At 42.3% G+C, this 12,182-nt stretch overlaps 1 protein-coding gene across 7 annotated transcripts in view; it reads right to left on the bottom strand.

Annotated features, from left to right (window-relative positions):
- DMD (dystrophin) overlaps window positions 1-12,182 on the bottom strand; it is a 2,096,968-nt gene that overhangs the window by 1,006,370 nt on the left and 1,078,416 nt on the right. For all 7 annotated transcript variants that reach the window (XM_070944209.1, XM_070944203.1, XM_070944204.1 and 4 more), the window contains exon 42: window positions 5,141-5,310. In XM_070944209.1, the coding sequence (XP_070800310.1) occupies window positions 5,141-5,310 (170 nt within the window). The remainder of the gene's footprint in view (window positions 1-5,140; window positions 5,311-12,182) is intronic.

A 12,182-nucleotide genomic window follows, 5' to 3' on the forward strand; every position in this document is an offset into this window, starting at 1 on the left:
TAATTCTCCCTCATCATTGTGTAGTTTGCTAATCCATCTTGTATCCCTCTGTTTCTGCAATCTATATTCTAGCCACTGTCCCAGCTTATTTGCATTCTCAAAAAAAAAATTGTTTGATTCCTTTTATTTGCTGGGCCAACCTCTCCTTCTCAATAATATTTAGTTTATGTTTAATTTCTCCTAATTGCCATTTTAGCTCTTGTTTTTGTGGCTCTTTCTGCAGTCCCTTCTCAACTCTACTCAATTCTCTTTCTAAACTTTTTTGTCTTTGTTTCTTTTGTTTATTTTCCTTGGCCATATACTCTATTGCAACTTCTCTCATAAAGGCTTTTTCAGCATCCCAAAGATTTTGGTTCCTTTCATGAAGCCATCTGGGAAGATTACAAATGTGATCACATGGCCCTGGGACATTACAACTGTCATAAATACATGTCAGTTGCCAAGCATCCCAGTTTTGATTATGGGAAGCTGCAACAGCCATAACTGTGAAAACCAATCATGAGTCATCTTTTTCAGTGATGTTATAATTTTGATTACCAAATAGTCATGAAACAAATGGTTGTAAGTCGAGGACTACCTGTATTACAATGTATTATTATTATTGCATCAGTGTTTACAACATTACTAGAGATCACATGAAGAAAGCACTCATTTGATTGAATTACAATATTTCATGTATACTGTAGGCAGAACTTTATGTTAGGTTTCAATTGTTCCCTCTTCTATAATCTCTCCAATTCAGTAAAGTGGCTCTAGGTCAGAGTTATCCAACCTTTCTGGGTTGGCAACCCAGGGGGGAGGGGCAAGTGGCTTTACACATCGATGCACATGCACGAAAGAGTCCATGAGTGCACATGATGCAAACGGGACCATGAGCGTCTGTGCGATGCTCAGGCGATGTTAGTGCCCGTGCAATGACACGAAGCTAGCACAAGTAGAGGAGTGTGCACTCACAGCGACTCTAGTACCTGCACAACACCATGACACTAGTGCAAGTGGGAGGATCTGTACTCACAGTGACAGTAGAGCCCATGCAACACTTGCAGCAACGCTCAATGCCGTGATGCTAGTGTGAGTTGGGGGACAGTTGTTAGAATTAATTAAAAGGCTCTGATAGAAAATACAGCAATTTTCCCTTTAAACCAAGCAGTGAGTAAAAACACAAGCCACAGAATAAAAGCTCATTGAGAAAAACTTCTTTGGGCCTCTCAGTCTAGGGAAAGTCCCGGGCAGGCTGCCAAGAACCACTTAGCAAGAGGGTACATTGTTGCGATAAGGAAAACCACAGCAATGCAGCCAGAGACAGCCCCTTTTGCTGACAACTAAGACAATCAGTATTGACAGTATTAACACAATAGGCACACCAAAACTCATCTTTACATCTCCACCTTTCCCAGCAGTTAGAATTAACCTCTTTCTCCCTGAATGACCAAGCCTGAAGAAATGATCTCATCAAAAGGCACACCATCAGACCAGGGGTGAAATCTGAACCGGTTTGTTACTGGTTCACTGGCCATGCATACGCGCTGTGCACCAAGTACACGCTGTGTGCGTGCATGTGCACCAAACATGTGCTGCATGCATATGCACAGTGCACACCAAATGCATGCTGCATGTGCAGTGCACACCAGATGTGCGTTGTGTGTTTAAAAAGCTACTGGTTTGGTCAAACCAGTAGTTAAAAAAAGCTACGATCTGCAAGCTAAATGTTGGAGATGTGACTGTGATGATGCAACTTATTATCATATATGGTGGACTTGTAGAAAAATCAAAGCATTTTGGATAAAGATTTGGTGGGTGATGCAGAATATTTTTAAAAAGAGACTGAAATTTACTCCACAGTTGTTCTTACTGGGTATAACTACGGACTGTACAGTTGCAGAGACTAAATTGATTTTGAACTTGATAACAGCAGCAAGATTGTTGGTAGCACAACACTGGAAGAAGGACTTTTTGCCTACTATTGATGACTGGATATTGAAAGTAACTAATTTAGCTGAAATGGCTAAAATTTCAGCATATCTGAAGGATCACACACAAGAAAGGTACATACAGGACTGGAGAAGATGGATTGATTATATACAAAATAAGTATCAGACCAAAAAATATCAAATAGCTTATGAATGATTTCTTTTATTTGTATAAGCATTATATAAGTGATATTAGAAGTATTATGTTTAAGAAATAGGATTTTATATATGGGGGGGTAAGAAATTTTTTTTTAGGGGTGTTAGTTTAATGATTGGTTATGCAATTTAGTTTATTGTTAAAGGTCAATAGAAATACCTTGTGTTCTGCTCTGGGAAGTCGGGGAGGGGGAGGGGGGGTTGGGAGGGGGGGTTGTGGGGAAATTGTGTTTGTTTTAAAACTTTTTCAATTAAAAAAAAAAAAAGCTACGATCTGACCTGTGCTGCAGGGTTTAGCTTTGCTAGAAAGCAGGATTTCCGCAACACAGCTGATCCCCCCCTTGCTGTTCTACTTACCTTCCCAAGCCTCCTTTTGGCATATACTGTTTCGGCCGAACCGGTAGCTTCTTTTTTTACTGGTTCGCCTGAACCGGTAGTTTTTATCGCTACTGGTTCATGCGAACCAGTAGCATTTCACCCCTGCATCAGACCCCATTGAAATATCTGAATCTCAAAAGCTATAAAGAGTATAAAAACTCCAATAATTGGTTCACTGGTCAGCTGGTCAGCTCAGAACCCATTGCTGACTTCCTAAAATAAACTTCTTTCCAGCAGTTTGCTTTCTTCTCTATTTGCTCTCGAGTGCTGACAGCTTCATCCCAGCTGAAGGGATGAACCTGGGGGAGTTTTTCTTCCAATAGTGTGTACCTGTGGCAATGCTAGGGCCCACACAATGCCATGAGTGGAGGGACCATATGTGTGCACACTCATACTTGCCAGTCATTCATGCCTGGTGGCCAATAGGCGACAGCCCAGTAGTAAACCATGGGCCACAGGCTTATAATTGGTTGTGAGTATAAAAACATCAGTACTAAAACCAAAACATCCAGAAAAAAAAAACTGTATAACTAAAGCCAAACAAGAACATCTGGCCCAATTAGAACATTGGGGATTTCTAGGCCTTAGAAAAAGCCAGCAGTCTTGGGGTTATTCAAATTATGGGAGGAAATGTTCCATAAAGCAGATACTGCAACATAGAAGACACATAGACCAGGTTGTCAGGTATGCCTCCTTTCACAACTCAAGAAAGAAAAACCCCAACTCCATTTTCATAGAGAAAGGTACTTTTACTGAGTATGAACTGAATGCAACCAAAGAAAAGCAAAGTCTGAGGCAATAGGCACAAAAATCACATATAGAAAGCATCCCCAAAACCCTCCCCCCAAGGGTCCAGTCAGGATTATCCAATCCACATCCCCCCCAAAGTGTCATGTGGGCTGCAGTTTCAGATGGCTCAATCCTTCTGGTATGCCATGACAGTTGACCTTGACTTATTATCAGGACGCCTTCCAGCTGCAGAGAAAGCGCTGAGAAAAACTTTCTCCAATTCACTCCTTGTTATGAGACATTTCCACCAGACAGCTCCCCCTCCCTCCATTAAAATGGCAGCCGAAGCAAGCAAGCAATATAGAGGAGGAGGCTGACACAGGTCCTGCCAGGTGACACTTTACTAGAAGTGATCAAAAGCATGGCAACTTTGCTAGCTCTCACGGAACATGCAGAAATAACTGGAGGCAGATAGGCCTGCAAATAAGCCAGTCCAGTGTCATAAAAGATGTTGTAGTTGGATTGCATCTAAAAATCTATTGGGAGGCAATGCTATTTACAAAGCAGAGGTATTACATGAGTGTACTTAGGCACACCCATAACTATTCACACTGGTGAATTCTCAAAAAATTTACCTTTCCAGGTATTTTCTAGGGCAGTCCTTACTAGAATGCATTGCTATAGTCTAAATGGGAGTTATGGTTAAAATTGAATGAAATATGTAAAGGAAGTTTTATCTATCTATCATCTATTTATCTATCTATCTATCTATCTATCTATCTATCTATCTATCTATCTATCATCTATTTATAATCTATTTATCATCCTTCACATTTTAAAAGCTCACTTCTTTACATGTTCCAATGACTGCATAGCACCTCAACCATACCATTGGGAGAGTAGTGGGGACAAATAATGAGATGTAGGACTGGTTTCATTATTTTCACCCACTACTCTTCTGTGAATGCTTGTAAATAATAATAAAGTGTTTTCTACCTCCCATTATCAGTACTTTAGAGTTTAATACCACTATTAAGCTGATAACATATAATTCTAATTAAGTTTTCCACTGAAATTCAAATAAACTTTTAACTCCTAAACTTATGTTTATTAGAACTAGTCAGAAGTGCTCCTGGTTAAGAAACAAGTAAACTAAGGCCAGTCTATCTCCTTGTTCATCTTGGTTTCTTTCCAACCTCTTCTTTCCTCTGTATGGTCTCACACTCTATGCACATTAAATCATATCTTTTCCTTGTACCCTAGCTGCAGATGGATAGCCATTCTGAGAATGTGTTTTTCTGAATTTGGCAAATGTCCTTATAGTGGCCAACTCTGCTATTTTGTACATTGTAAGGATAGGATTGCCAACATGGTAATCCAATACTCTTTAGGAAAGTGACACAGAGAAATTTTTCTAGAAGGATGCAATACTCTAAAATGGTACCCCAAAACTTGTGTTGAAAGTTCAAGAATTTGGCTGAAGCTCCATTTAAGAAAACCTTACAATTTTTCATATATAATTAAATAACCATATTTATACATACAGTACCTAGTGAGAATATCAATAAAAAGATTATTTACATGGGTAAAACCAGTCTATCATGATTCCAAACACTCTACTTAAAAGTCAGAGAAATAATTACTTGATTTTTATCTGTAGACATATCTGTATATCTTAGATACAACAATATAAATACCAGGGGTTTTTTTTGTTTTTTTTTTACAATTATTTTGTCAGAAAATTCTATGAATCTACTAACTCTTCTACTATCAATGTCCAAATATTAAGACATATTCAATCTGGAATCAACAAGCTCTTTCACAAAGATAAAATTTAACCATACATTGTAAGTCAGATGTAATGAAGCTTATCATGGGTAGCAAACTAAAATAAAAAAATTACTTACGCCTGTTGATCCCAATATATCTTAATTTTTTCCCACTGGGAAGTAAGCTGAGTCAGCTTTTCCTCAATTTTCATAACTTCACCAGGTGTGGCACTTTTCAGAACTGCAGGCTTCTTGTTCTGAATGATTTCAATTTGATTTGAATATCTCCCTACTGTGTCCTTAATTTTCTAAAATTCAAGAAATGGAGGAGAATGAGAAAGAAGGCATACGGATGTTGAATTAGTAAATAAATTTCTACTTCTATAATACTTCCATATTTTGAACAAAAGGAAAAAATAAAATAATTCAATCAATCCATGTTAAAAGAGGAGAGAGAGAAATGAAAAGAATTAAATTGGCATTTGGGAGAATCTTGCATAAGAAAGAAAAAAAATCTGGAAATGAAAGGAAGGATTTTGTTCTTTTTAGTGTACATCATTTAAGAGTCAGAAGGACTAATATTTCAAGTTTGTAGGATACTTGTGGAGTATTTTAAATATTTGAATTTTATTTTTATTGATTTAATAAGTAATTAGCAAATTCTTTTCTCCCCAGATACATTTTCAAAGGAATCATCTCTTGAATTCATAATTCATAATTTGTATTTTATGCTAGTTATCCATGAAAAGCATCATTCTCTTTGACTGAGAAGACCTAGTTTTTAGATGAAATATAAAAAAACAAAAAAGGGAAAAATACAATAACTGCAGATAAACATGATAGAAAAAGCAGGAAGAACAGAGATTCTGGAATTCTTTTTCATTCATCTACAAAAAATGTTTAAAGGAGTAAAATATTGCATCTCTGTGTTACTGTTTTACTGTTCTCCCATTGTGTTCTGTGCAGCACTGGGACAAGCTGCAGATCATCACTTTAAGTCATAACAAGTAACAAGTGAATATGGTTGTTTGATGTAATTTAAAGTAGTTGAATACTTTTAGATACAGTTGGATATGGATATGTGTCCATACATGTGCATACTTAAAGGAGGTGTATGTGTGTGAATATGAGAGGACCAATTTGGTTTAGTGGATAAGGCATTAAGCTAGAAATTAGGAGACTTTGAGTTCTAGTGTTGCCTTACACTCAAAGCCAGCTGGGTGACCTTGGGCTAGTCATTTTCTCTCAACCCTATCGGCAACATGCGGCTCTAGAGCTGCATGCGGCTCTTTGGGCCCTCTCCTGTGGCTCCCTGAAGGATAATCCCACCACTGGGTGGCCCCTCCCCTCCCCCTCTCTCCTTGCCTGCCCTTTATTATTTATTTTATTTATTTATTCTCCCGAAGGACTCAGGGTGGTGAACAGCCAAAATTAAAATACATACAATATAAAATTTAAAATAATTTAAAAGCAGAATTAAATCAAATTGGCTTCCCAAAAATTAAAACCCATTACCCTTAAAATAACCCATTAAAATTTTAAGCCAGCCCAGCTTGCTGAAATAGGAAGGTCTTCAAAGCTCGACGGAAAGTCCGGAGGTCCGGGATCAGTCGTATTCCTGGGGGTAGCTCGTTCCAGAGGGCGGGTGCCCGCACAGAGAAGGCTCTCCCCCTGGGGGTCATCAGTCGACATTGCTTGACCGATGGCACCCTGAGGAGGCCCTCTCTGTGGGACCGAGTTGGCCGGTGGGAGGTTATAGGTGGCAGAAGGTGGTCTCATAAATAACCGGGCCCTAAGCCATGGAGCGCTTTAAAGGTGAGAACCAATACCTTGAAGTGCACCCGGAAGACCACCGGAAGCCAGTGCAGCTCGCGCAGACAAGGTGTCACATGGGAGCGCCATGTCGCCCCCATAATTACCCGCGCAGCCGCATTCTGGACCAGCTGGAGCTTCCGAGTGCTCCTCAAGGGGAGCCCCATGTAGAGAGCATTGCAGTAGTCCAGGCGAGAGGTGACGAGGGCACGAGTGACCGTGCATAGGGAGTCCCGATCCAGAAAGGGACGCAACTGGCGTATCAGGCGAACCTGATAGAAAGCCCCCCTGGCCACAGCCGTCATATGCTCTTCTAAAGACAGCCGTGCATCCAGGAGGACACCCAAGTTGCGAGCCCTCTCCGTGGGGGCCAATGCCCTGAGAAGAGAAGAGCGACTGCGGCAGATAAAGACTCATTCCATAGTCCAGAGCAGGAACAAAGCGCCACTCTAGTTGCCTCTTTTTCTGCTGGGGGAGACGTGTGACTTTGCTCTGCGTTGAGACACTGGCTGGGCCACCCGGCTGCAGCCAATGCTGCGTGATATAATGGGCTCCAGGAGGAGGAGGAGGGGACACCATCTCCCCCATTGTTTAAATGCAAGAGCATCAAGCAGCCACAGAGGTGGAGAGAGGAATATGGGGAGACGTGCCCCAGCCGGTGTCTTGGGGTGGAGAAAGTTGCCCATCTCCCCATATTTCTCTCTCCACCTCCGTGGCTGCTTGCTGCTCTTGCATTTAAACTTAGCGCGCTGCACAATGGGGGAGATGGTGTCCCTTCCTCCTCCTCCTGGAGCCCATTACGATGTGGAGCATCAGCTGGGGTGGCCCAGCTGGTGTCTCAGGGTGGAGAAAGTCGTGCATCTCCCAACAAGGGCCGGAAAAAGAGGCAAGTAGAGGGGCATTTCGCTTCCGCTCTGAAATATGGAGCGAGTCTCCATCCACTTCCACCGTCCTTCTCTTCTCAGGGCAGGTGAGGAGTGAGGAAGGGGGGGGGGGACAGCCAGCCGACAGGAAGCCACAGCAGGGGGACAAAAGAGCTTAATTTATCCTGAAATGACCCTTGATTTAAAATTAAATCATGGTAAAAAGCACCCAAAGAAGAAGAAAGAACATCATAAAAAAAAACCCCAACCCTCTCCTGTTTTTGTAAATGGTTCCTGCGTGCACGCACGCACACACACACACACACAAGAGAGAGGGAGGGAGGGAGGGAGAGAGAGAGGGAGAAAGTAGAGAGATGAGAAAGAGAGAGGGGAAAAAGAAAAAGTTATGAGAGAAAGGGAGAAAGATGAGAGAGAGAGATGAGGGAGAAAGATGAGAAAGAGAGGGAGAAAGAAAGAGATGAATGAGAAAGATGAGAGAGAGAGAGGGAGTAAGATGAGAGAGGGGGAGGGAGAAAGATGAGACAGAGGGAGAAAGAGATGAGAGGGGAAAGAAGAGAGAGGGAGTGTCAAAGTTGTTCAAGGATCAAGCCCAATAACTCCATCACACAAGCATTTATTTAATTAAAGATCTTTATTCATAACATGTCTCTTCCTTACAGGTGTTGGACTGGAACTGGCTCTGGACCGCATGGCTGGACCTTAAGTACCTGTGGGGCGGAGCTAAGGTAAGGAGGGGTCAATGGGTTAGGGTGGACCCTGGAAGTTAATCTCATCAGCTCCCTGCCCCCTGGCATGGGCATGAGGTCAGGTATTTATATGTGACAAAACCCCCTCTAAATGCCTGACCTGGGTGACAATAGGTGATGTAGGCACATGGGGTTACCTATGAAAGAATGCCCAGTTTGGATGTTAGGTATGCATGTTGTTTGTTTTGTAAGGGTTTTGTTAGTATGTCAGCTGTCTGTTCTTCAGTATCACAGTGTATGACTTCTATGAACCCAATGTTAGAAAACTGCCTGACATGCTTATGTTTAATGTCCATGTGTCTCAACCTCTGACCCACTGCATCAGCTCTTGATATTTCAATGTCAGCTTTATTGTCCTCATGGATAGTGATTGGGTAGGTAGGTTCGGACCAAACATTGGTGAGTAGATCGTCAAACCAGACCAGGTTGTTGGCTGCTTTAGATAGGCATATGTACTTGGCTTCTGTTGTAGAGATGGCTACCAAGTTCTGCCTACCCGAGTACCAATGTACTGGGCTGTTGTTGAGAAAGAACATGTATCCTGATGTGCTCTTTCTACTTTTCACATCTCCAGCCCAATCAGCGTCAGCGTAGCAAGTTAGTGTGGGTTTTGTGGATGTCTCTGGTTCCAAAGATAGGTAAGCATCAGCGCTGTGCTTCAGATACCTCAATACTTTTTTGATAGCCTCCCAATGGTACATGGTGGGTTTACCTACATGTCGGGATAGTAAATTGACTGGCAAGGCGATGTTGGGTCTTGTCCAGTTCACACTGTACAGTAATGATCCTATGGTGGATCTATAAAGTGTATTGTCCTTGAACACTTCCGCTTCATTATACATATCCTTTAAAAAGTCCGGTTGCATTGGGGTCTCACAAGGTTTGGCATTAATCATGTTGCATTTCTGTAAGAGTTCTAGTATTTTGTCCCTTTGTGATAGCCGGAAGCCCTTGTTGGTTTTTGTGATCTGTACCCCTAAGTATTTGTCGACTTTACCTAATATTTTCAGTGAAAAGTGTTTTCCCAACTCATCAGCAAAATTATTGCATTTGCTGGCCTGATCACTAATGTACAATATATCGTCCACGTATACTAGAACGTATTCAATGGAATCATCTACTTTCTTAATGAAGAAGCAGTTGTCCGCTGATGTAGCTGAGAACCCCACAGACCTCAAGATTTTGGATAAACACTCGTACCACCGTTTCCCTGACTGTTTCAGTCCGTACAAGCTTCTGTTTAGGATCCAGGTTTCTCCCTTTGTTGTGCTGGGGGGAGCTCTGACATAAATTTCCTTATCGAGCTCAGCGTGTAGGTAAGCGGTTTGTACATCGAATTGGTGAACTTCTAGGCCTAGGATGGACGCTATCACCAGGGTGCACTTTACACTCTCAGCCCTGACTGGGGGGGGGGAGTATGTCTCTGTGTAGTCTTCTGGGTATTTTTGTGCGAACCCCTGCGCTACTAGCCTGGCTTTATATAAGACTTTGTCATTTTCCAATGCCTTAATCTTGTAAACCCACCTGGTGCTTATGGGGGTCTTATCCCTTGGGACTTCGGACGGGGTGTATACATTTAGCTCCCTGAGACTATTCTTCTCCCGCTCCATGGCCTGTTCCCATTTAGATCTTTCCTCCTCCGGTAGCCTTAACACGTCCTCATAGGTGTTGGGGGTTAGTTGATTAGTGTGCATAGATAGGACATAGTCCTCTAGTTTCTTTGGTGCCTTACCCCTGTTTGCCCTAATTGGCCTGGCTGGTGGTGTCTCTGTATCATGTAAGTACCTGGCCTCCTTCTCTGTGAGTGAGTCCAGCTTTATGTTTGGGTGGTTCTCTTTCCACTCTCTGACTTGTATCCCCTGACTCTTTGGTTTGGCCTTTTCCTGTCCTATGTCCCCTTCTGTAGTGTGTTCTGCCCCCTCTAGGCTGTTGTTGGGTCTCTCCCTGCTGGAAAATACCTCATTGAGATGTATTTTAGACCAATTGGCATTCTCATGGAAAACAGCTGTTCGGGATATTACGAATTTGTTGTTACTATCTATAAATCTGAATTCCTTGGTTCCCGGTTCATACCCCATGAACCTTAATCTTCTAGATACTTTGTCTCCCTTGCGTCGTAATTGCCTGGGAATGTGTACATCAGCTGTAACCCCGAATACGTGTAGGTGTGCTACCTGTGGCTTTCTCTTGTACATTAACTCATATGGAGTTTTGTCTAATACGCTGGACCATAGCCTGTTTAATGTGTAATTTGAGTATATGAGTGCTTCTGACCAAAAGTGTTGCCCTAGCCCTGCATCCTCTAGGGCGCACCTCATCATGGTCTGCAGTGTTCCATTTTTTTTGTTCTATGGTGCCATTCTGGAAGGCGGAGAACGGTGAAGATGTGTAATGTAATACCCCACGTGTTTTTAACCAGTGTGAGAAATCGCTTGATAGAAATTCAGACCCGCGATAATCTGTCATTATCTGCTTGATCCTAGTGTTGTGTTGCGTCTCTACCCTTGCATAAAATTCCTTGAATTTTTGGAATGCTTCATTTTTATGTTTTAGAGTGTACACAAACCCATAACAACTGAAGTCGTCAACTATGGTCAGGAAAAATCTCTTCTTGTATTTAATGGATGGCTTTAGTAGTCCCACTAAGTCCATATGTATGAGTTGAAAAATGGAATCGGTGGTGCGTACCAATTTTTTTGGCCTGGGTTTTGTCTTGAGTTTTGAGCATTTGCATACAGAACACTCGAGATAGTTCTCACAGTTTTTTAATTTTATGCCTTCGGAACAGTTAATCATTTTCTGTATAACTGGAAAGCATGCACAATTGTCATGTACTGACTTCCCTATTGATGGTTTCCTCCTATCAGATGACTCATGACCACTTGGGTCATCGGGTGTGTGTTCGTGGCTAACCCCCTCTATTTCCTTACTGTTGCCCCCTTTGTCTCCGCTAGCTGTAGTGTCTGACTTGGTCTCGAGATTGGCGTTCACCCTTGGTTGGGTGTTGCTGTCTGGATGGAAGTATGGTAGGCCTCCCCTAACTACGGTCCTTCCTATACTTTTGCCTCCCCTGGTTATGTGTACTTCTCCTTTCTTGAATGTAACCTCAACGTTGTTGTCCCTGCTTAGCTTCAAAGTGGCGAGTATGTTATATGGTATATTTGGTAGGAGTAGTACCCCCTCTATTACTCCTATCCCTGGCACGTACGTGTTCCCCTTCCCTGTTACCTGAACATTATTTTGGTTTGCCACTTTTATTATGAAGCGCTCCTTGGTGAATGAGGTGAGTGATTTTTGATCGTAGGTGGTATGATTGGTGGCCCCTTAATCTAACAGCCATGTGCCCTCTTTCTTGCCCTGGTCAGTGAGGTGTTCCTGGTCCCCCAGTCCATACAGTGACCCAGTTTGGCTCTCTCTGGAACTATCCCGGTGTCCTCTTCTATCTCTGGGATTGGGGGAATCTCTACGTCTGTGTCTGTTGTCGGGTGAATGTCTGTCAGGAAACCTTGCATTATGTTCTGGCCTATCCCTACGATGTGTTTGATCCCTGTCCCTCATATTTCTAGGACAATCCCTCTTATAGTGATTTCTAGAACAGCACAGGAAACACTCGGTCATATTGTGGCCCCTGCTCTGGAATTCCATTGTTTTTGCTGGTCTCAGTTCCCTGCGGCTTAGTGAACGGTCCCTCCTTAGGTTATCCTCAGCAATGAGTTTGTTGGTTAATGTCTCTAATGT

Source organism: Pituophis catenifer, unplaced genomic scaffold, assembly GCF_029215685.1.
Source record: "Pituophis catenifer annectens isolate HBS135680 unplaced genomic scaffold, rPitCat1.0.hap2 SCAF_4, whole genome shotgun sequence".
Classification (NCBI taxonomy): Eukaryota; Metazoa; Chordata; class Lepidosauria; order Squamata; family Colubridae; genus Pituophis; species Pituophis catenifer.